Consider the following 23345-nt stretch of genomic DNA (forward strand, 5'->3'; position numbering starts at 1 on the left):
AATAAACAGCTGAACTCTTTGGGAAAAGGTTAAAGTTCTAGGTGTGCTACATTGTGCACAGGGATTAACATAACCAAACAAAATCATCCATTCCTCTTTTAGCCTTTTCGGCCCATGTCGCGTATCCTTAGCAACTCCAAGGCACATTCCAGCAGATTCTTCTAGTCTCCTATTCCACTCCCTTTTCATTACCCTTTCATTCACAATGTAATTGTATCTTCAGCAAGAGACGACCATGATGGTGAATGGTGCATTGCAAGTGTTTCAAATCATATGTGGATTTAAAGTAAAATCAAAATCGGAGCTGCTCAAAATACACTGACTTACAAAATTTTTACTGAAAAATTCATTTGAAATTTCCAGGCCCAATCACTTGGATCCAGGCTGCAGAAAATGTCTTTTCTTTAGCAAAACAATCTCGACTGCACAAATATTTCTGGGTCAAACCCCATTAGGAAATGTCTTTTAAAGCAGAAACAGGTGTCTCATCAGGCTCAAACGTCTTATATTTGGCCGGCCTTGTTCAACTTACAAATGTCAATGACTTTCCCCTTCATAATTCATTCAGGATTCTTTTTAGCTTGCCATTGGTCAATCGGTTGTTGAGCATCTATGATTTGTGCGACTTACAGGGTGTACAATGGCATTGCCTGCTAACATCATATGGCATCCTGCACACAAACAGAAAGACGTTTCTCCATTGCAAAAAAAAAAAAAAAAAAAAAAAAAAACTAATGGGGCGAATAAAACCTTTTCAAATTGTTAAACATAAGTAAGAATAATATTGCGTAGCTTTAAAATTCTACATACAACTTGATTACAAGGTCTTCAAAGATCTTAAGACTGCCAACTGCATTAGGAGCACATAGCTGGCAACAGAGTTCAGTTTAGGAGGATTCTCAGAGAGCAGAACAAATATAATGCTTTAGCAACTGTTTAACTTCACTTTCAAATGCGAAAATGTGTGAGGAATTCTGAAGATGGCTCGAGTATGGGATTCCAGTCAACATGCTGGACAGGATATGGTAAACAATGCCCCTGGAGACTACTACTTTAAATTTGCTTTTTTCAGATCTCCCCTAAACGGTAGGATAACACACAGTATGTTGAGCTAAAACAATCTATGCAAAACTAACATACTTCCACCTTTCAGAGGCCCAATTGGCTCTCCCAAATAAACATTTACCCAGGTCCAACTATTTGTTAGTCTGCACTTGGCGTTAACAGCGCAAGCTCACCAAACTGTCTCAGTGCTTGCTATATGTCATGTGCTCGTTATAGAGGTCAGAACTAGCCTACAAATTAACTTTTGATCGCTAATCACTCTCATACATAGATATACTCAACATTATTTTATTAAATGTCATACCTACCCACCTTGGCACAGCTCGTCTGCCAGGAAAAAGTGTAATTAACTCAAAGGTCTTGAAATTGCAGTAAGAAAATTGTGCAATTTTACCAGTAAAACAGTGATTATGCCAACATGTATTTAGTAAAAGTTAGGAAGATTTCCTTCTGGGCATGTTACAAAACTCCCTTTAAGGTTTTAAGCATGATTGAGAGACAAGCCCTGCAATGATGTGGTCTAGATTCCTCCCACAGGTTGTGTTTCTGGGACCAACTGCTCTCACCAGAACTTGCAGTGGTTTACCTCTTCTGAGAAATCCCCTAAAATGACTTTCACAGAACATAAGAGCCAGAAAGAAAATTTGTGGTAGAATTTATTTTATCTGCTACATACAATCAGAACATGGAAATAAAAATTACAGTATACAAGGTTCAAGTTTTTGGGGGTTTCTCATATACAACAACTCAAAAAGGACAATTCAAACAAACTTTTAACTTTAAATGATAAAAACACTTCACGGAAGAAGAGGTAGATTTCTGGAGGAGTTCAAAATGGTAACATTTTCAAAATAAAAACTATAAACTAAGTAAAAACATCCCCTAATAAACACACGCGCACACACACACCTACACATGGTATAAATTAGATGGCCACGGGTATAAAGGGTTAATAAAATGGTGAATAAATAGGAATGGTGCAGTAGCCGGTGGACAAAGGACTCCACACCCTCTAGAACATGCCAGTGAAACCAAATCAGTAGGAGTAAGGCATGACCCAAGGAGGTGGCCTGCTGGAGGCACAAGACGAACCAGGCATGAGGTTTGAAGCAGTGAAAAGCTGTTTCGAAAGCTATATATGTTGTCAGGAAAATGACAGCCATTCAAGCAACAGTTTTAGAACAAACCTATGAAACCTAAGATTTGCATGCAGCTGTCAAATTGCAAAATGTACTCGGAGATGGAAAGCTACACAGGCAACATTTCGCAATGGAAAAATAACACATGCGAAGTCTGCAGCAAGAGAGGTGACAAGAAGAGAACAATGAAGTGGTCTGAACATAATTATAACAGCTCTGTATTGCTTATATATTCAATAATACCAAAGAATTCCAAATTGACCGGGTGGAGTTTGCCAGTTTGATTCCTGCTTCTGTACGGACTCATTCTTAAAAAGCCACCTTGCAGAATCACCCTCTCTCCACCACCCTAACCCCTCCCCTCCACCCCGGGCCATCAACAGTCACTGGGACAAACCACACCTACAGGAGTACATTACAACTGAAAACCCATTCGATATTGTTTCCACTACCATGTCTATTTCAAGAGCTAACCTGCACACCTACCCAAACAGGTATATTACCCTTCAAAATACATGAAGCAGCTTAAGAAAGTTTCAATGGTAAACCTACTTCATCCCATAGCTTGCTGGTGGCAATAAGGGCAAAGACTATAGTTGTGGTACCAGAGTTCAATATAACAATCTAACCTCAAAGGATCTCTCTCAAAACAGTCTAGGAAGCATAATTAATAGATCGGATAAAGTGTGTGTCAGCCAGAAACGTGTATGAAATCCTTGACTGCATGCCAAACAACTACAAACAAGAATTACAGAAGGTTTGATTTCAAAGCACAATGCTGCCTGTAGAATGGACATTTCAGCAATAAATACAATTTTCAGAGAAAGAGGAACACAAGAAAAGCGTAATGTAAACAGTGAAACAAATGCACGGGGTGGGGGGTTTAAAGAACATTTTCAGCTTAATGATCCTTAGCCGCCTCTCAAGAGGTGGTAGAACAATCAGATTCAGACCCTTCAGCTGCCATGGGTTCCAGATAGTTGCTGTGTTAAAATGAAATACCCTGTGTGGCCCCTCAGGTGCTGGAAGTGTCTCGCTCTGAAAATGCTTACGTGGGATGAAGGCAGTATACACTAGTTTGATGCAGCAAATCAAAATCAAGAAGAAAAACTGAACAAAAGTTTGCCTTTACTGACTCCCACTAGCACCATTTTAAAAATGCCAAACGTAAAAGGGTCCTCACCATTCTGTATGCTCAAAATCACTTACCATTAAAATGCACGGCTACAAACCTTGAATTAACTTTATCACTGATAACCCCAATGAAGGAGGACACTCTCCCAATTGCCAACAGCCCTATATGGTTTACAATTCTGAGAAACGCAGAATATACAAATATTGTCCTCAACAGAACTCTTCACACTAAACTGGAGAACACCAAAACATTCTTGGATGAAAAAGAACAATTGGTGCATGGAAGGGCTTTGAAGAAGTTGAATGAGTTCAGGACAGATTCCACTATAAAGGAAGACTGAATTCACTAAACACTGACATTTTCCAATGCCTCTGCAGACAGATCTTCATGCATACAACAGCTCTCTTCGGGGTTGAGAGAATAGCATGCAATCAAGTAGGAAGAAAAACTAGATGTCTTTCCTTGACATGTTAGCAATTTGAACATGGCACCTATGGGTTGCTTACCCACCAGATGCCCCTATAAATAAAACTGAATGGATAAGACCTACAAGGTAAAAGACTACAACAGAAAGGATAACAAACGAATCACCACAGATGAGGCCTGTGAACTAACAGCAGGTCTTGAATATTATGAATGTAATCATCTAATCCTTTAAAAATGAGCACTAAAATAACCATGAAGGAAAAAGTAATTGGCAGAATGGAAAATCCAGGAAAACAATCAACCTTTCTCTGTTAATATGAGACTGTTGAGACAACCCAGCAAATCGGAAGACATTTTGTATGGAAAAATGATAGCCTCAAAAAATAATTCAATGCTTCAAGTTCTGCAGTCAGCTTAAATTAGGGCATTTGTAGCCCTGTGTCGTAGATTCAATACATCTCTTCTACTCTAAAATCAGCTGGAGAAGCAAAAATGCACACTCCTCTTACAAAAGGTCTCCAATAATCACATTATCAGATCAAATTGCTGTTAAGCCGATATTATTCTGGGTTTGTAGTTGGTCTAGTGAGTCCCTTACGAAGGATAGAGAAGCTTTGCTGAATGTCTTGTCATATGATTGGGCAAGCTCTCACAAGTGGTTTGCCTACATAAGGGGCTTTCTGTATATCCTTAAGTTTGGATGAACTGTGTAACAGACCAGATCCTAATAATGCAGGCACTACTAGACAAACTGTTAACTCCAATACTAATTGGATTTGGGGAGAAAAAAAAGCGCTAGCATCTATCAATGGGATAGGAATACCTGTATTGCAAAGCAAATTTTGTTCTAGAAGATTGTTTCTTATTGAAGATCAGGTTAAATGCGACTTGTTAATGAAAATGTGATTAGGCAAATGACCACTTGCAGTGGATACAGCTAGTTGGGAGAGCAAAAATTCACCGGTGTGTGCTTTTTCTAACACTGATAGGGAGTCTCTACAGCATTTTATTTTAGTTTGTCCCCTCTAAGCCGACATAACTAATTTGTAAGTGTGATTAATGAACAGAGGCAAACGTTTATTGCTGCGGAAATACATGCAAAAGTGCTAGAACAGTTGTCATCTATGCAGTTTCAACCTACTTAGCAAGTGCATGGAGAAGAAGATAAACCCACATGAACACCGTCTCGCAAATGGACTTGTCACTCGATATATATCTTCGATGTTTTGAGTAAATGTGTGTAAATATTTGGTTTTATCATAGGTTTAGTGCTTTTTAATGATCAATATGAACTTTACAAATTTCTAACTTTGTCTAGTCTCTTATGTATTACTGAATGTGTTTTTGTCTGCGTTTGCATACTTATGGCATTTTTGCCGAAATAAGGTTTGCAATGACAACAATGATAATCACGTAAAGACAAACTTCAGAACAGATTTCTTTCCCCTTCAATAAAAACATTTAGCACTAATGGCTATGTATTCATACAAACAGACCACTACAGGGACCTATGATCCCTCCAAGTCTCTCCGACAGTGCAATGGCTTTCTAGAATACACCTTGAAGCAGCAGCAGTCTGATACTGTAGCAAGTACGTCGTGTTTGTTCCCTTGGTACTCTTTGTTCAAATACTCCTATTAGGCCAGATTTGATTACATCAATTCATAAAACTAGACTAAACATGATTATGCATTGTATGTAAAAATAAATAAATAAAAATGTACTAATCAATCCCTTCGTTTTCCTAACAATCATGTGGATTCTAACATTGTTGCAATCTCGTCAATCAACGCCTTTTACATTTATGCATTAACGGAACAAGCAACATTTTGTTAGTGACAATCAAAATCCTTCATATTTATAGCTAGCACACACCTGTTTAAACAAAACAGCTAGCTTTGCGGTCACAACAGCAACTGCATAAAATTATAACAAAGCAGAAATCGGGCAAGTACCAGCATATAACCTATCGTACTGAAAGGAGAATTAAATAAAATGTTGCAGGCACAATTAACATGCGTGACAAAATGCGCTAATTGTTATTCTTTCATCAAACAGTCATACACTTAAAGTAATGTGTTCAGCTTGGTGATGAATATTTCCAATGTCATCCATACTCTTTGAAAGTGCCCAAATAATTGGTTTGCTGCTTTTCCCTACATGTTAGAAGGACAAAACCTAGCATCATTCAATCGTCCTTGGAGACCTTGTGAGCTCAATAAAAGTTTACGAACTCTTTCAAATGGACAGAATGTATCTGAACAGACAGCATCAATGTGCTGGACTGATTGTCATAAATTAGAGACCAATATCTGAACATCGGTAAAAGCTTTTCTTGCGACGCTCTGAAAAACAGATGAACCATTGATCATCTGGTCAGAATGCACCCCACAAATCTAATCTGGATTCAGATCGCTCATTCCAGATTAAGAAGAGGAGCACCAGAGACGAAAACGCAGGTCCAAAGCAAACACTGGCTTGCGAAGTTCAGGCAACGTTAATTTAGATCAAACGGGCACTGCCATTTGTAGTGAAACTGCATTTGCTCTCAAATTACCTTAACGGGACATGGAAGAGTTCAAGATGCTTGGATAAAAATCCTCAATTAAACAAGCCTTTTAATAATAATCTACTGCATGTCTAACAAGTTGAAATAAATTGCTATTTCGGTTTCCTCCCAGGCTTGGGTGTCTGAAATGGGAAACAGATTATTTGGGATTCTAAAATAATATAAATTAACTAAATGTAAGCATATTTCTTCACAGATTCACCTAAACAACCAGGGTGTTAAACCTATGCATTTAACATTAAAATTGTTATTAAGGGTATCAAGCACGAAGCCAACAGCCCACAGCCTTTCTTTAACAGTTTTGTTACGGCTACCCATATAATCCTATGTTTTTACTTCTACTAATAATCAGTGGCTTGTAATAGTAGCGACACAGCCAATGTAAAAGTATGTGCTGTTTTGGAAGGTCTACTAACAAATCGTCAAATCCATCTCGTCTCAAGAAGGACTGCTGAATGGGAACCACTGGCAGTCTTTATATATATATATATTCTAAAAAAAGATCAACCTAAAATTCCTGACATACTGTTTATACTTGGCAAAAAAGTGGGTGACGGAAGAAGGAACTTCTAATAATCACATAAGGATGTTTAATGTGGTGCACATAGGAGCAGCTCATGCTCCTGGAGAATGTTTCACTACAGATTACTGCACTGTAGAATTCAGTTGCAAGCACACTCTTTGCTGAAATGCCTGCTCGCAATTCTGCTGGAACGTACAATGATTAGGTTTAACAGTCCACTAGAAATTTGACAACCATCTTTGATGACTAGTCTTAAACACTAAAACAAAGTTTCTTTCGGAGCAGAAGGTGATGTCAAATGCACAACATTAATAAGCACTGCAAGTAAGATGTTCCGCTGTAAGATTTGATATGAAGATTTAGTCAGCATGTGTTTTTATTTAAATTATTTAAAGTGCTTATTTGAGAGCAGTGATTCCTGAGATCTTGTGGCGGCCCTCTCATCGATTATGAGCTAGCAGGTTTGATGTTCCATGCTGTGTAAAAAGTAGTCTAGCTTTTACATAAAAGATCACAACTTCCGTCCCAATTTCAATCCGAATGAAAATTTACAAAATATTAAAGAAATTAAAAACTGCCTGCAAGGAAATTATTTTCATGAAGCTTGCCCAGGTTACCTTTCTCTGGAGGTTAAGACAATAATTTGCATTTGTCAAACTACTAAAATCCCTCATGGACCACGATGCCATTTAACTGGGTATCAATAAACACGCGTGCAGACGATGATTCATAACAGGACAAAGCGTAGACCTCACTCAGACCGCAAGATATAAAGACTATACAGTGTAGTCTTGTGTTCCGGTGTTAATCTAATACAGGCAAAATGAAGCGTTCAGAATACAAACTACAGTACCTGGCACAAGGGTTACATGACCCATTGGTGTGAGGTGCGCTTCATTAATACAGAACACTACAACAGATCTGCAAAAATGTGTGATCAATGCTCTATGTACAACATGAAAGAATAGGAGAATTCATACAACTCTGCAGAGAAATGCATCTCCTAGATTCAGCAGACATGATTAATGGGCAGGGGGACTGGCAATTTGTGGCTAAGCCAGATGTTTTAGACTGATTCCTATGATCTCATGCCATTGACTTCGCTAGGGCAGATGGGAGTTGCAGTTCAAAACATCTGACGATCCAAAGCTTTCAGGCACTAAGTAATTTGACCATTACAGTAATTACCTGTAATATTTCCCCCCGAAAAAGCCTAGCTCCCTTTGTAGAGCCCGATACAATGGCTTCAAAGCATTCCCAGCTAGAAACACGCAAAACGTATAATGCTAGGTAAATCCATGTTAAAGTTTGGATAACGAATGCAATCATAATTGGAAACAAAGCTATAGACAAACGGGACATACAAAAAAAATTATCTAAAGCTCACATTTATGCTTTTAAGCCCAATACTCTGATTTGTTAATCTCGGCAGGGCTTTTCACAGAATAAGGCTATGATCTGTCAAACAGAACTCCCAAGTCTTTGCAACTCTCCCAATGCATTCATTTGTGCTTGCAGATCTGTACATCAAATATGTTGATATCAAAACGCTATATTCAGACTTCAATGTTTTAGAGCTCAAAACAATTGTCCCGAAAGCAGTGGAGTCAAACAGGAGCATGAGCGACCCTTGATACTGGATAGACAAATGGGGGGGGGGAGCTTGCTTGTGTGGCTCAAACAGAATTATCAATGTGGAATCAGAAGAGGTGGTGATTGGTTTAAGTCATTAAGTAGATCAACTTTAAATTAAGGCTTCGGTTTGAGTGAGAAAATGCCTTTTGTATGAAATAATTAAGTTGTGTTCATGTTTTATGCTCTAATCGCATGTTTGTGAAAATTAATGCTATTCTAATTTTGGATAGGTTTTGTAAAGTAGTGTCATCTGTTAGAAGTGTGTGTATAGTTTCATTACCTTCCATTCTTGCTTTCCTTTTAAAGGAGTTCATGTTTTCCACAGCTGATGAATTCCAGCATTTCTCCCATGGAAACAATGTTCTTTATATATTTTGAAACAGAAGAGAGGACAGCTCGGGGGCCTACCTCACCCAAGTAATGTTCCAGAAGAACCTATCAGGGTTCATGCTTGAGTAGTCTGCAACTCGAACCTCAGCTGAAGGAGTTTGTCTTTGCTGCCAACAGCATGGACTTTCTCACTTCAAACTTAGACCTTGCCTCACAAAATGTTACCTTCTACCTACAGCATGGTACTCCAGGTATTTCAGTCAATAAAAGCACAGTGTGCTGTACACTTTCTCAGGAGATTGCCAATCATGTTATTCCTCTTCCACCCTAAAGCCCCATCCTTCTATCTTTGGGAGACTTTTCAAATAAATCTTACGCAGCATCCATTTTTGTTTACATAAAGGTACACCAGGCAATTCAGATACAGTCTAGATAGTACATTTCCCAAAGGACTAGCTGTAATCAATCACTTAGACATTCTAGGTATCTTCTCATAAAAACTAATTTTATTCCACTCCATAGACATTCAGAGAACATAGCGCATGAAAAACTCTAAATAGATTTCTACTGGCAAGTGTTCAGCGATATCCAATCGTGATAAACGTTCTCGGAATAATTCCTGAACATGGCACACTAACAGGTTATTGATCCCCAACCTGAAGACAGGCACGCTACAATCTAAATGGCAGATCATTTATATAGCGTACAAGACAAAGGAAATTGTCAGGCAGTGCTTAAAAACAGTTAACCTATAGCATGGATGAGCTTTTACCAAATCAGAAAATTAAGCACAGAATAACCCATGATGGGAATGTTTTCTGTGGCACACAAGTTAGTTGGATTCCTGCATCAAGGTACCCAGCAAGCTAAGCTGACTTACGAGTACTGCCCTCTATCAAAAATAGACTGCATTTCCTCACTTAGATCAATTCCAAACACACACTATAGTCTTCAGAATCCACAATTACACGTGACCAATTCTGTCCTATAAAAGTGCAAACGATTCTCCTAAATCTCATCACCAAATGTCTTTAATTTTCACTGTGGCTACCTTTTCATAAGGAAGGTACTCCCGGAAAGAAAACAAATCTGTAGTTGGTATGCACAAATAAGGTTATATTTTCACACACATACAACCATCCCCTATTTGGTCTATGGTGCAATGGAGAATGACGGAATCAAAGTAAAAGCCCGATACATTACTCTCATTAGAAACGTTAAAAGCTGTGCTGAGGATGTACTAATTTTCTGGTTAAAACAAGGAGAGCACTTACGGTTCATACTCCTGCACGTCACTGAATTCCTAGCGTGGGGTAACGTGACAAACCTTTTTGCGTTATTCAGAGACACAAAAGACCAACACAAAACATAAGAATGAAGGTGTTATCGAGGCATCATTATGGACTTAGTTTCACATTGTGGTGTGATTTTTGAGCATCTTACTTATGTGCATAAGTAAAACAAATATATGGTAAAAGGGAAGAAACCCATATTCCATTAGTGGCTGTTGAGCATGTTATTATTCACACATTTTTATGACATGCTGCATCCATTCCAATACGGTACCACAGAGCATGGATGGTGCTTGCAGTCAGAAAAGTGCAATTCAGAACAATAGTGGCAGAGCAAATACATGGAACTAATAAATCGGATGATTGCACACTTTGGAACAGTAATTCCATTTTTGTGTCTTAGATTCACAATATCACCATTTGCCCTAAATGTCTACAGTACTGCATTCCACAGACCAGGTTCCAGAATTGCAAACCTATGTTCATCACACCTTTTCTGGCAAAATGTGTGCCAAGAAAATGACTTGAGTGCAACTACGAGCTGGTTAAAAGAGGGCCAGATGTTAGCGCAAGTAGATAGGACCGCTCTGCTTGCTTTGCATGCAACATTTTAAATGCAATTGTTAATTTAATTGGCAGCGCAGTTCGCGTTAAGGAAGCTTTCATGTCCTTCAGTAGTATTTTCATAAATGACCAGTGCTTCTTTCTGCACCGTTTACAAGACGATGGGAGGATGGAAGCAAAGACCTGCTCAAAAACCTTTAAATCTGGCTATTCAATAGTTCAGATATCGAAATATCAGGATCCTAACCAAGTTATTGGTCGGAAAGGTATAAAGTGAGACTCCTAGCAAAACCGTGCTTAGTTGCAGAATTTCCACTTGGTTGTCAAACACTATATCCCCAGGTTGCAAACCTTTGAAAAACATGGAGGTTAGGCAGGTAGTGGGATCTGAACAAGGGTATGGAAGAGGATCAGTGACATTGCCATTGTGGCCACATCCACTGGCAAAGGAAGGCTGTTAAAGGGGAACCACATGAGACACCTTTGTGGTCATATAAGGTCAACCCATTCAATCACACCTGGATGTCTACAAGGCACATTCGAATGGATTTTGCTAAAGTGCATCAGCTAAGTACACGTAATGTACATTGGCCTAGAAAGATATCTAAGTGAGAGGGTCAGCATAGGAAAATTAATCCACCAAGCTTGGTTACCCTGAGATTTCCGGAGAGGGTAGCTGCTTAGTTTAGCATTTACTTATTGAACACATTGGGATGTTTGCTAAACCAAGTTTTTCGGGTTTACCTATGGATTTGTGATGCTTTTGCCAATCTAGGACTGTCATTTAGAGTATCATGCATTCATGGGAAGTGGCAGAGAGGAGAAACCTACATTAAATAAACATATTAAAGGGGATCAAGGGTCTAAAAATCAAAGCAAGGAGGATACTCCAGAACAAACTTAAAACTCAGGCAGTAGTTGATGGTACAAAGGTGGGCAATGCAGCTCAATACACTTCAAGGCATTTCTAAACATCAAGAAAGAGTACACCGATATTTTTTTTGCGGCTAGACAACATTGCGAGATTTTGAACAGTGTTAAAAACAAATATTTATCCAACCAATATTATAAAGACATATCACTTAACAGCATAAATTAACTCAAAAACCTAGCAAGATATAAAAAAAAAAAAACTTTAGACTTTCAGAGATATTACTCAAAGCACCTACTAACTCATGAAACAGGAGGACACTCGCTGCATATATTGGCCACCATGAGAATCTCATTTGCTAAGTTAAAGCTCTAGGCACCCATATAATCAATATGAGGTGACACTGTATAGAAGCAGACGTTATTAACTGTGCACAACATGAAAGCCAACATAAAATGACATCCCATACCAGGCTACTCTCACAGTGGCTACTAACTTCCACCCAGCATGAGACTACCTAGCTTTTACAATATGGGTCACTCCTTGCACCAGATTTATAACCAGAGGGGAGGATGACATCTTTTACCACAAGATAAATTACACACAAACAAGCTTATCTTCTACTCACCCTGATCATCTCGTATACCACAAGTGGCAATGCTGCCTGTAACCAACCTATTAGCAGCATGGCAATACCAAACTTAATTCGACGTTGGATGAATGCAAACCTAATCAACAGTAGGAAGCTGCCTTTTACATATCTAGGAAAAGATCGACATTTCTTCTTCCCTCAACTCATCCAAGGTAAAAACTCTACCCACAGGTCCAATGAACCTAAATGCCCTCCTTGAGTACCCAACACTAAAAGTAACTGTACAGATTGTTGGGGTACATTTGCCTCCGAGATTGTGTTCATAAGGCAAGTGAATGCAGCCAAGAAAGGAACTTTCTGCCTCAGCCAAAGTGCTGCACAAGTCATTATCGCCCAACTTGACTAGTGCAATTGTATCTACACTGTTCTACCAGCACAAACTATACACAAACTACATACCCAAAATCATAGTCCCACTGATCTTCAGCCTAAACAGTGCTAGCCACATCTACAAGACATGTATGACCCTAGATTAGCTACACAAGAAACAAGTTGACTGCAAGGTTTTTCGCTTTGCCTGCAACACATTTGGACTTCTCAAAGCCTTACCTCCTTACCAGCCAAGCAGTCGTCCAAGGTAAGCATCCTAAAGCCGGATGACCCTACACCATCGGGCATCCTGCATGCAAGCCCTTGTCAGATGTGGATGAAATGTTAACTTTTGGAAGATTAATTTCGATCCATCTATGGTACTGTCATTCAGATATCACTAAGTAATATCTGAATGACATGAACGTCCCTGTTCAATGCCAGGAGATGGCTGTCACTCCCTTTTGCCAATGTTTACCTGCCTGAATCCTTTTACTTTACCCTGCCCAGTGCGAGGGAGAGGGTGAGTGTGTGTGTGTGTGTGTGTCTTAGCTCAGAAAATATGTTGCACACTACACCCAAATTATAAACAGGATAAGAGGAAATCTCCAAATACAACTTGCAAAGGCTTTGGACCTGTGATTAATGTCTGAAAGTATCTCTTACACCAGGAAAGGCATGACTCATATCATATCCAACACACTGGATTTACCAGAACCACAAGCATTTCAACTTTTGGCACAAACTGGTAGTGGAATCGTGAGCTGGTTAAGAATGTACGTCCGACATGGTGTTGGAACCACACAGCATTGCCCAAACAAGAGCAGACAAAAATGGTAAACTCCAGTGCAGAGGAAAAACAAAGGCAGCAGTACAATATAAAGATGCAAAAAGACAGCACTTCGCTGATCATTTGAACTCAAATGGCAGGGAGATACAGCGGGCCTCTGGGGGCAAATGACATAATTTATATCTCCCAGTGATGCTTTGATGCTGGCTTCCAGCACTCCCAGTGGCATATTTCAGCATTTACAGCACTCACCGTTACTCTGGTCAAGAGATCAGATAGCGCCAAGTAACATTCCTACTGGGATGTCAGGAATTCAGCTCCAGCAGCGATACCAAGAGAAGCAGGGTATAGAGCAGCAAGGTAGGGGAGAACTGTTCTATAATGCTTCCATCATGATACTAGGAAGTAAGGTGTGAAAGAAAGCTCCAAAAAGAACATGGGTGAGGAAGGCTGGTCTGGCTTTTCAAGCTTATAAAATTTTGAAAATGTGACACTGCCGAGATTAATGACTCTGCAGTTAGGTCTCAGACAACACCACAACAGAAGGGGTTGCTTATAACGACCCCTCCAGGCCCCCCCAAGTGTTGATTCAGGATTTCAGATTTCCCATAGTGAAACGGGTGAGGGCTAAAGTTATCGGGTATTCAGAGCTCTTACAGTAACAGAGGGTGTATGTGCATGTATAGCGTCCACAGTAACAAGAAGGAAACTCTTCTAGTGCTCAGAGATCGCACAGTCCAATTTGGGGTTGGGGGCACTGTTCATAGATGTTAGGCATAGCTGGGTTCTGATACTTGAAGAAGAGGGCGGGTTGGGTCCTGAGGTCAAACAGTGAAACAAGGTTGACGAGCTGTAGTCCGGAGGGAAAACTTGAGACTGGGGACATTAGGGAGCATGTGTTTGGCATTCAGAGTGCCAACAACAAAACTGGAAAGAGGTGGATCATGTCCTAACAAACACACAGACAATGGAGAGAGAGTGATCAATTGTCAAATCACTCCAACTGTGATACTGCAGAATTCCAGCATCTGAGCTCCCAGCGTCCGAACAACCAGCGTCACACGAAGTAGGTGAGGTGGATGTCCAGCCTTTCATTATCCACCTTCATGGGTTTCAGTTTCTCATTTTAGAAAAATGCAAATTTCACCTCTCCTCTTTCTTGGAAACTTTTGAAGAGTGCCAGGCAGTTGATCTGTAATGCAAGGAAAGAAAAATAGTATGACAAAGGGAGAAGAAAAAAGGAAGAAGCAGTGAGTGATTTCTTGTCAAAAGAAACAAAAGACAACATTATGCAGCAAACAAAGGCAAATAAGCATTTTCCCCTGGAAAAGCATTTCATTGGCCAAATCAAACTCCTCCAAAACATGGATTACTGTGCATACCAGAATCAAATTGCACCACGGTTACCCATCAGAGAAAAAAAGGGTTGCTTACCAACGTGGCACTTATGTTATCTGTAATTGATATATTTGCCTTTCATACCTCTTGTCAGCCAGTGGTAGGATCAGAAATACGTTTTGGAAAAACATGCATGCAGACCAGTTTAAAAAGACCCAGGCTATGTTGAAAAGAACCTCGCAATATTCCTTTGTTAAGCTTGGGTAGAGTATCTTGTAGAACTGTGGTGTTGTGTTCAGCCCCTTTTGCCAACATCTTGAATGTTACCAAACATGACTCACCGGATGAATGTTTTAAAGGCTGCGGATTGCGGATTGATGCAGAGCGGCACCCGTTTCCCCTGCTGATGGTCAACAATGAAATGATGTACTAATTCTGAGGGAACAGAAGATAAAAGAACTTAGGACAGTGAATACATGTTTTGTGAATGCCAGAATTTAAGTGTAAAAGGAGGACAGAGCAACAATGCACATGCTTGGATCCTAGTGCCAATCAACACTGTGTCACAATGTTAAGGCTTACTTATCAATGCAATAGAGCTGACAGAAAAACTGATTTTCACTTTGACAGAAATAAAAAGGGGAGACATGGTTCATGTAGAAATATCAGAGGACATTTAATTCCGGCAGATCCATGTTACTTAGCGAGGCACCCAGAGTCACCGTTCCATCCCATTTCTCTCCCAAGCTTGTACGACTTGTTGCAAAACTGAAGGCAGACCAACCACCCTCACCCCATCCCTCCGGTCAAGTGTCTACAGAAGATCTGCATATGCCATGCCGGCCTGTTCCAGTCCGATATGTGGGAAGGACGGATCCCCCAGGCAAACGCTCATTTGCTACCACAAGCTGGGCAGCCCAATATTATTTCTGGAGATTTGGGAGACCGATCCTGTCTTCCCAAAACCACATTCTACAGTAGTTGCAAGGCAATCCTTTGCTGGGAATCCCACCATAACATCTTCCTCAGAGCTCTCTTGATGGTCCGGAACTCCACCATCAGGAGTCTTTACGGGGGTATTTGCGAGGACATATAAATATCTGGGCACAGTCATCATTTTTAACATTGCTGCTCTGCTCCATAATTAAAGGGAAAGAGCGGACCAAAATTTGGTGTCTGCAGAAAGTCTTTTGGATAAGGGTGTCAAATTACATGCAACAAGGGTGGAAAGATCCCAGCAAATATGAATACCCATGTAGTGAAACGAACCAACTGCGACCCTGAATGTACAACCATCTGGGATGGTCGTGGTGCCACCCTGTACTGAAAAAAGGACTGACTTATCCCAATTGACCTTAGAGCTGCTGTGTTGATATACACATAAGATTTCCATGATCTTTGGGATCGACAGGTCAGACTCCCGAATGTACAGCAGCATGTAACCACTGCCAGCGGTTCATGGATGCGGTCCGCCATTTCAAGAGCCACTTTAAGTCTGCAGATGTTCATTCGGGTCGCCCTATCCAGCAGGAAACCATTTTGATCCAGGTTGATCAACACAGGCAAAACTATTCAACCTAGTCACCAGAATTTTGTCCAATACTTTCAAATTCATATCGAGGAGCGAGATGGGGCGATATGCGGGGCATCTATCTGGTGTCTTATCCTTTTTTAGGTACCACTATGATCGTTGCTTGCCGCAGGTCAGGGGGCAATATTCCCTTGGCTCCTGCTATTCTAAAACAGATAGCATGGGCCCGATACAGTGTCACTGAGCCTTTTCTATTATTCCCCAGGGAAGCCATTAGGTCCCGGTGTCCTATCTGTCAGGAGCGGCAATATCACTGCCACAACTTCCTCCCGAGTAATCTTGTTCTCTAAAGCCTCTCTTTACACCCCTGTAATGTGGTGGAGGGGAATTTCATCAAACAATTCCGATTATTATGAGGTACAATGCATCTCTGGGAGCATGTATAAACATTAATAGTTTGCGCTTCACATACTTCCTCGCTCCCTCTGACTTCCTCCCCTTTGGACGTGATTTCACATACATGTATAGGTGGTACTGTTCCAGCAATGCAAGTAGCTTCTCTGCCTGCTCGTCCGCCTCATACACCCTATCCCAGGATGCCAGATAGGCCTGATTCACTGTATCGGCTGCAGTGCAAGTCTCTCGCCTGTAGCAACTGCCGTCGTGTGTTCTGGGATTGGTGGGCAAGAAATTGTTGCTCAACTGCAATAGCTGTAGTTCAACCTCTGTCCCCTTGGCCAACCTTTCCCTTTCTCTGGTGACAAGCATAAAGATAGCTTCCTCGGGTGGACTGCCTTGTGGCCTTCCCAGAGCGTGAAAGCGCTCCTTGCAGAAGCAATGTTTAGGTTAAAACATTCAAGCACTTTATCCTGCAACTTGCTAACCACCTCAGGGAAGCCCAAAAAGTATGCATGAATTCAGTCGCCACGTTGAGTGGCCCGATATAGTGTCTGGGCTGTGAAGGCATCATGAAGCAAGACACAGACAACAGATTCAAAGTTCAAAAAAAAAATGTTTTATTAACTTAAATGTTGGGATGGTTGAAGGCCTAACTTGCCCTATGCTAAGGTGGGATTTCTCTACCTAAAGAAACAAAGGATAGTCCGAGTCAGTAAGTTAAACTTAAAAAAGTCTATCCGAGTCCAAAACCTATACCTGCGATCACAACTAAAGCTAAACAATGTGTAGGGATGTCCGCAATAAATCAAATAGTGTTCCAAAATAAGGTTCTTGGCTTGCTTTCCAGCTCCCCTTCCCCAAGTTCAAGACAGTTCCACAAAGTCTCTGGGATTCCTTCCCAAGAAGAGAACAGTTCCAAAAGGGCCTCGAGGTTCCCTTACCCAAGGCAACAACAAAGTTCACAAGGTCTTAGATTTACCTTTCCCAAGACGTCACCTTGTCCAGCTTGCCCACGCACACTTAGTGTCAGTTTCAATATTCAAAACCAGTTACAGGTCAACTTTACGCTCCTCCCCTTTCCATACAGATTTCTTTCTTCTGCTTCACTTAAGCAATGGGCCGCGCTCGCCATTTTCCATCTTGACCGAGCGGGGTGAGTGCAGCACAACAACATTTTAAACTTAGCTGCCCTCCTGGGCTTTTTGTAGTAATTGTTCCTGGCAAATGTGTTTGTTTTTATTTTTTGCTTCCTCCTCGTTTGCCCAGTCCCCCTGCCTCCCTCCTTCCGCTTCAGTCCCTCCTTCCCACCCGCCTATCAAAACACCCACCCCACCCGCCCCTCTGACTGCCCCCCCCCCCCCAAATGGCCTCCCCTCCCTTATCACTTTGCTTCCTTGGGCAGCCTCTGCATGGCAGTCCCACGACTAAGGGCCCCTAGGCAAAGGGCGGCTCCCTGTAAGGGTCTGCAGGTGTCCGCAGGGGACGCCAGCTGCCAGTCACCTACTTTTCCTGCTTAACCCCCCCTTCCACCTGCAGGCTGGTTTTATCCACTGGTTGTTTTAAAATTGACTGTATTCGTTACCATAACATTGCCACGTGAAACCTAGGCCTTTCTCCCTCTATTCAGGATTCTCAAACTTAGATGCGTCTTCTCCGGTCTTAAAATGTGCTTTTTGTGATCTCTTCGATCCAGAGTGTCTTTGTCTTGTCCCATTGCTCAACGTGCTTGCCTCTCGCTGTCTTATCTGCCTACTCTAGTGTCCTTCTCTAGTGTCTCCTCCTCTCCCCTCTCCTACCTACTCTATGGTGCTCTCTGTCGCCATCTTTTCCAACTGCTTCCCTATGGACTATCCTGCTCTCCTCACTAAGTCTGGTAGGAAGAAGTTTAAAAAGGACATCCTGGTCTCCAACCCAGGCCTCCCCATCACTGACACCTACACCAGTGCCTGCTCCAAGGAAACTCTCACCGAAATCCTCTTTGTTGTTCCTTCGCCAGACCTGTGGATCCTCATATGGTCTCTCTCTCTTCCTCTCCCATTAATGGTGGCACCCGTTGGGACGCCATCCTGGTCTCCTTCCATTCCTCTAAGGTCATCATTAATGTTTACTCTAATGGGACCATCTTGATCAAGACCCTCAGGCCAACCTTCACCTCTTTGATAGACGCTTCCAAAGCCTCATCAACTTCCTTTCTTATCCTGCTGTCCCCTCTCCCCTTTCCGTGACTACCTCGCCTCCCCCTTTTGCCTCCTCCCGGGCTACCTTGCCCTCTCCTTCCCTCTGTGCCCTCTCTCGGGCTCCGTCTACACCTCCGAAGGGTGTACCTCTGATCAGTACCTCTCCCGGGAAGTCCTTCAAGGATGGTAACCATCTCCATATTGCAACTCTCGCTCTGCTGTCAAACACTCCTCTGATATCTGCCGCCTTCTGGAAGAACTTGACCTTGATGTCCTCAGTCTCACCGAGACATGGTTCCCGGCCAGCTCTATCACTAGCTTTGACACGCTCCTACCTGACGGCTACAAGATCCTCTCCGCACCCAGGTCCAGCCGATCTGGTGGGGGTATAGCCCTGGTCTTCCCCGAGTGGATTCCTGGCTCTGTCACTCCTACGCAGGCCTACTCTTTTGAATGCCTCGTCTGCAGGCTCTGTCTCTCCCCTAGCCATTCCCTTACTGTGGCTACTATCAGCCTAAGGGTCAGATCTCCTCCTTCTGCTCAGAGTGGGCTGACCTCTCCTCCTCACTCTTGGCCTCAACTACTCAACTCCTCCTTCTCTGAGACTTCAACATCCACCTGGATGCCTCCTGTTCTCCCTCTGAACTCTTTTGTGACCTCTGCAACTCTCACTATTCTCCCCTCTGGCCCAACCCACTCTGCAGGGCATACTCTTGATGCTCTGATCTCCTCAGACCTTCCCCTCTCTGCTCCTCTCTCCTGGAGTGATCACCGTCTATTCTCCCCCCGCCTCACCCTCCCTACCCCTCAGGCCAAGCCACTGCCACTCACCTTCTCGGTCATTCAACCCATCAAGCACGTGTCAGATGAGGCTTTCGATGCCACCTTTTCACCCCTCCTCCCCCTTTGGTTGACTCTCACCCTGACACAGCCCTCTCCACGCTCCACTCTGCTATCTCGGATACTCTTGATATCCTTGCCCCCGTCATGAGAATCCGCCTGAAGCCCAAAGCCAAGTGCAACTCCTGGTACGACTCAGACCTAGTCTCCCTAAAACGCAAGTGCAGGGTGGCCGAGAGGAAATGGCAGGCTTGATGTACTTTCTCTGACAAACTGGCCTGCTGCAAAGGCAATACCGGCTCTCTGTCCTAACCAAGAAGAGAGCTCATATCCAAGCCTGCGTCTCTGCAGCATCTAACAACTTGGCTGAACCCTAAAATTTGCAAGGAACTGGCCAATCCTGCTGCAGTCTGTGAACGGCACCGGCCTCATACTTCGTCTCTAAAACTCAGGACATCCTGTCCTCACACTCCCCTCCTTCTCCCTACTCTTCCTCTGGCCCTTCTGCAGTCACCCCACCTCCCTCCTTCTCTGCCTTTCCCCCTGTTCTCCACAGACAAGGTTTCTAGACAAGTCCAATCTATGAAAGTCTTGTCAAAACAGGTTCCCCCTGTTCCTCCAAAACTATGAAGGACCACATTGTCTCCCTGGTGCCTGTCCTGACTGATTTCTGCAATCACTCCTTCGCCATTGGAGTCTTCCCATCCCCCCTGAAGCACTCCCTTGTGCACCCAATGGCCTCTGCCTTAATGCCACTAAGACTGAGATTCTCCTCATCGGCACACCAGCTCCCTCCTTTCCTGTTGCTCTCTGGCCAGCCTCTCTTGGGCCTCTTCCTGCTCCCACTTGCAAGGCCAAAAACCTTGGGGTCATCTTCGACTCCACACCCTCCTTCTCTCCTCACATCTGACGTCTCCAATAAGTCAAACTACCAGCTGCACCTCCTCAGAGGTATTCTGCCCCCCCACTCCCCCCACAGAAGCTCACTGTCTCCAGAGCTCTGGTTCTCTCGAGGCTGGACTATTGCAACAGCCTCTTTCTAAATCTGCCTGCTTCTGCTCTCCGCTCTCTGCAACTCATCCAGAACAGGACTGCAAGACTTGTCCTTGGCCTCAAGCCCAGGGATCGTATCTCTCCAGGACTGAAATCTCTGCACTGGCTCCCAGTGGCTGCGAGGATCAAGTTCAAAACCCTCTGCATCACCCACAAGGCCTTCTGGGGTCTGGGGTCCCTCCCCCGCCAGCATCACACACCTGCACTGCCCACCAGGCAACCCCCACACTTGGGGACTGTTCTGTATCCCTACAGTCCCCCTACCAGCCCTTGACACCTGATGTTCCGCACTTATCACATGCTGGCCGTTTTTTACTTATTGTTATTTATTCCTTTGTACTGCACTGTTCCTTCCCCCTTCCCATGCACTTGCGTGATCTGAATGTCACCTGGCCTAGTAGGATCGTTGTCCTTCCTCACTTTGTTCCCTTCCCTTGTCGCGCTTTGAAACACCTGTGTATAGGCGCATTATAAATGCCATATCATACATGCAGATTTGTTAGCAGTATTTTTTTCACTTTCACAAATAAGGTATCCTCGGTCTAGGCACAGTTGTCGGGCTATATGGTCCACACACTACAGGGCACACAATCAGTAACCCTGTTCACATTCACTTTGCTTTCTCTTTGCCAGTCTTTTGACTTTGCCACAATGTATTCATTCATACAGTTCACTCCGTGCGGGCCATCTCCTTCACCACATTACTTCACACTCTTCTATAATGGTCAGTACTTGCTTTTCATTGTATTTTAAAAGATTCATTCTTTGCCTTTCAATATATGTAACGAGTGCTACACACAAGTATGAATTCCATTCATAGGTTTATCAAAGCTTTCCTTTAGTTCAGTATTCAATAGTTCCTAGTTCATTTGCGTTCACTTACAGTTCAACTTATCCGTATTTTCACTATAACCCTTCACTTTGGGTTCACTTTGGCTTGCAGATCTCATTACTTTAATTTGACAATTACTTTTGCCTGTAGTAGCCACAGGAGCGCCCTGGTACGAGTGTTCCCTTTTGTGCACTCACCAGCTCCTCCAGGAGGCTTCTTCCCTCTACTTCTGCTCTGCATACAGGTCACTGTAGTATTGCAAGCCATGCTCGTGCACTGCTGTTCCCTATGTGGGTTGCCGGCAGCTCTGCTCGGCTCTCGTGGATGCTGCTGGTAGCGTACAGCAACAGGCTCTCTTCTGTGCCCTCCTGCTGTGGCCACTCGACCAGGGAGGCCCCCAACCACTGTGACCCTCTCAGGGTCCGCACCAGCCTCAGTCTCTCCAAGGCATTTGCCGGAATCCTGGCCTCCATGCAGGACCCTCCTCAGCAACCTCCTTCTTGCAGGCCCGAAATGCCTGGCGTCTCTCCTGCCCTCTCCCGATTGTCGTGGCCACCTTTTATGCACCCGCAACAAGTCTTCAGGCTTCCTCCTCATCTCAGTGCCACAGTGGAGAAATGACATGTTAGTGTGTACCACTCCTACTCGTCTCAGTACTATGGTGGTATGAATGAGAGGAAATGAAGGGACATGATGGCAAAAGCCTATAAAGGCACAGGGAGGATAAGGTTGGTTATCACAAGGAAATGAGGGATAACATGTCTCGCTGACGGACATCCTCTCCCCAATCCCCAGGGACCCTCCACCCAGGTGCTCCTCCCTTGTATCTCCACCCCCGGGGGTCAGCGATGGCCTTTCCCTGGCCATCTGACAAGAGCATCCAAGGGGAACAGGTGCGAGGATGCCCTCTGGTTTCCTCAGAGGTTCCACGGATTACAGTAGCAGGGAGTGGTCAGGGATGCCTCTTGGTAACAATTCAGCATCTTTGAACCAATGTGCTTCAGTGTGAGGGACAAAGAAATAATGTATTCGAGAGGGAGAGGTGTGCCCCAGAGTGGAAGGAGTACCCGTGCTTCTCAGCTGTACCAATGTGCCACGCATTCATCATCAGGGTGGCAACCTGTGCAAAGTCGTGGAGTCGCAATCGTCTCCAACCCCCGCCCCCTCTTGTGTTCGTGAACTTATCCCAGTCATAATTCATCACTTCATTAAAGTCATCCCCCACAAGCCAGCGGAACAACTGGTATTTTACTAACAGCCCTTGTAATTCATGCAGGAGCACACTCTTCAATGGCCGTGGGGCATACACATTGAGGAGCCCCAGAGACACCACTGAGTGTTCCAATTAACAAGAATCACCTCCCTCCAACATCACAGACCACAGTTGAAACCGTTATGGGGACGTGCTTCCACATCAGCACCATAGCTCCCCTAGACCCCCTTGTAAATCCTGCATGTGCCTGAAGCGCGTAGTTGGACGATTTAAAAAAATCCACATCTCGCCATTAACATTCCAAGACAGACTTTTCTGATCATGAGCGTCATGCATTCACTGGTATAGAGGAGCCATGTGACCTTCACATATGCTAAATAGCTGCAGGTCTGGCCAAATGCAGAACCCAATCGTCGACCACTGCACAGCGTGGCTGTGAGAAATGAACTAAACCACCACCCCTATCCCAAACTACAACCCCCCCTCCCGCACCCCATACTACCATGTGAACTTGGTTTACCAGTCGACCAACATTAACCGTGAACTTCCAATAACTAGATCGGGGATGAAGCAAGAAGGGTAACCTGTGGAGAGGCACCCAGTTAGCCCATCCCTAGACCAATAATACCCCCCCCGACCACTCCCTCCTCCCGACCTAGAGT

The 23345-nt window shown here is 43.3% G+C and overlaps 1 protein-coding gene across 1 annotated transcript in view; it reads right to left on the reverse strand.

Moving 5' to 3' along the window:
- Positions 1-1704: 1704 nt before the first annotated feature.
- The window catches only part of LOC138580989 (serine/threonine-protein kinase NLK2-like), a 370858-nt gene continuing 349217 nt past the window's right edge, over positions 1705-23345 (reverse strand). The window contains exons 10-11 of the mRNA XM_069651967.1: positions 14980-15073; positions 1705-14492 (exon numbers count right to left, since the gene is read on the reverse strand). Coding sequence (XP_069508068.1) covers positions 14444-14492; positions 14980-15073 — 143 coding nt within the window. The 3' untranslated portion in view covers positions 1705-14443. The remainder of the gene's footprint in view (positions 14493-14979; positions 15074-23345) is intronic.

Source organism: Ambystoma mexicanum, chromosome 3p (genome assembly GCF_040938575.1).
Source record: "Ambystoma mexicanum isolate Mex_15411 chromosome 3p, UKY_AmexF1_1, whole genome shotgun sequence".
In the NCBI taxonomy this organism is placed as follows: Eukaryota; Metazoa; Chordata; class Amphibia; order Caudata; family Ambystomatidae; genus Ambystoma; species Ambystoma mexicanum.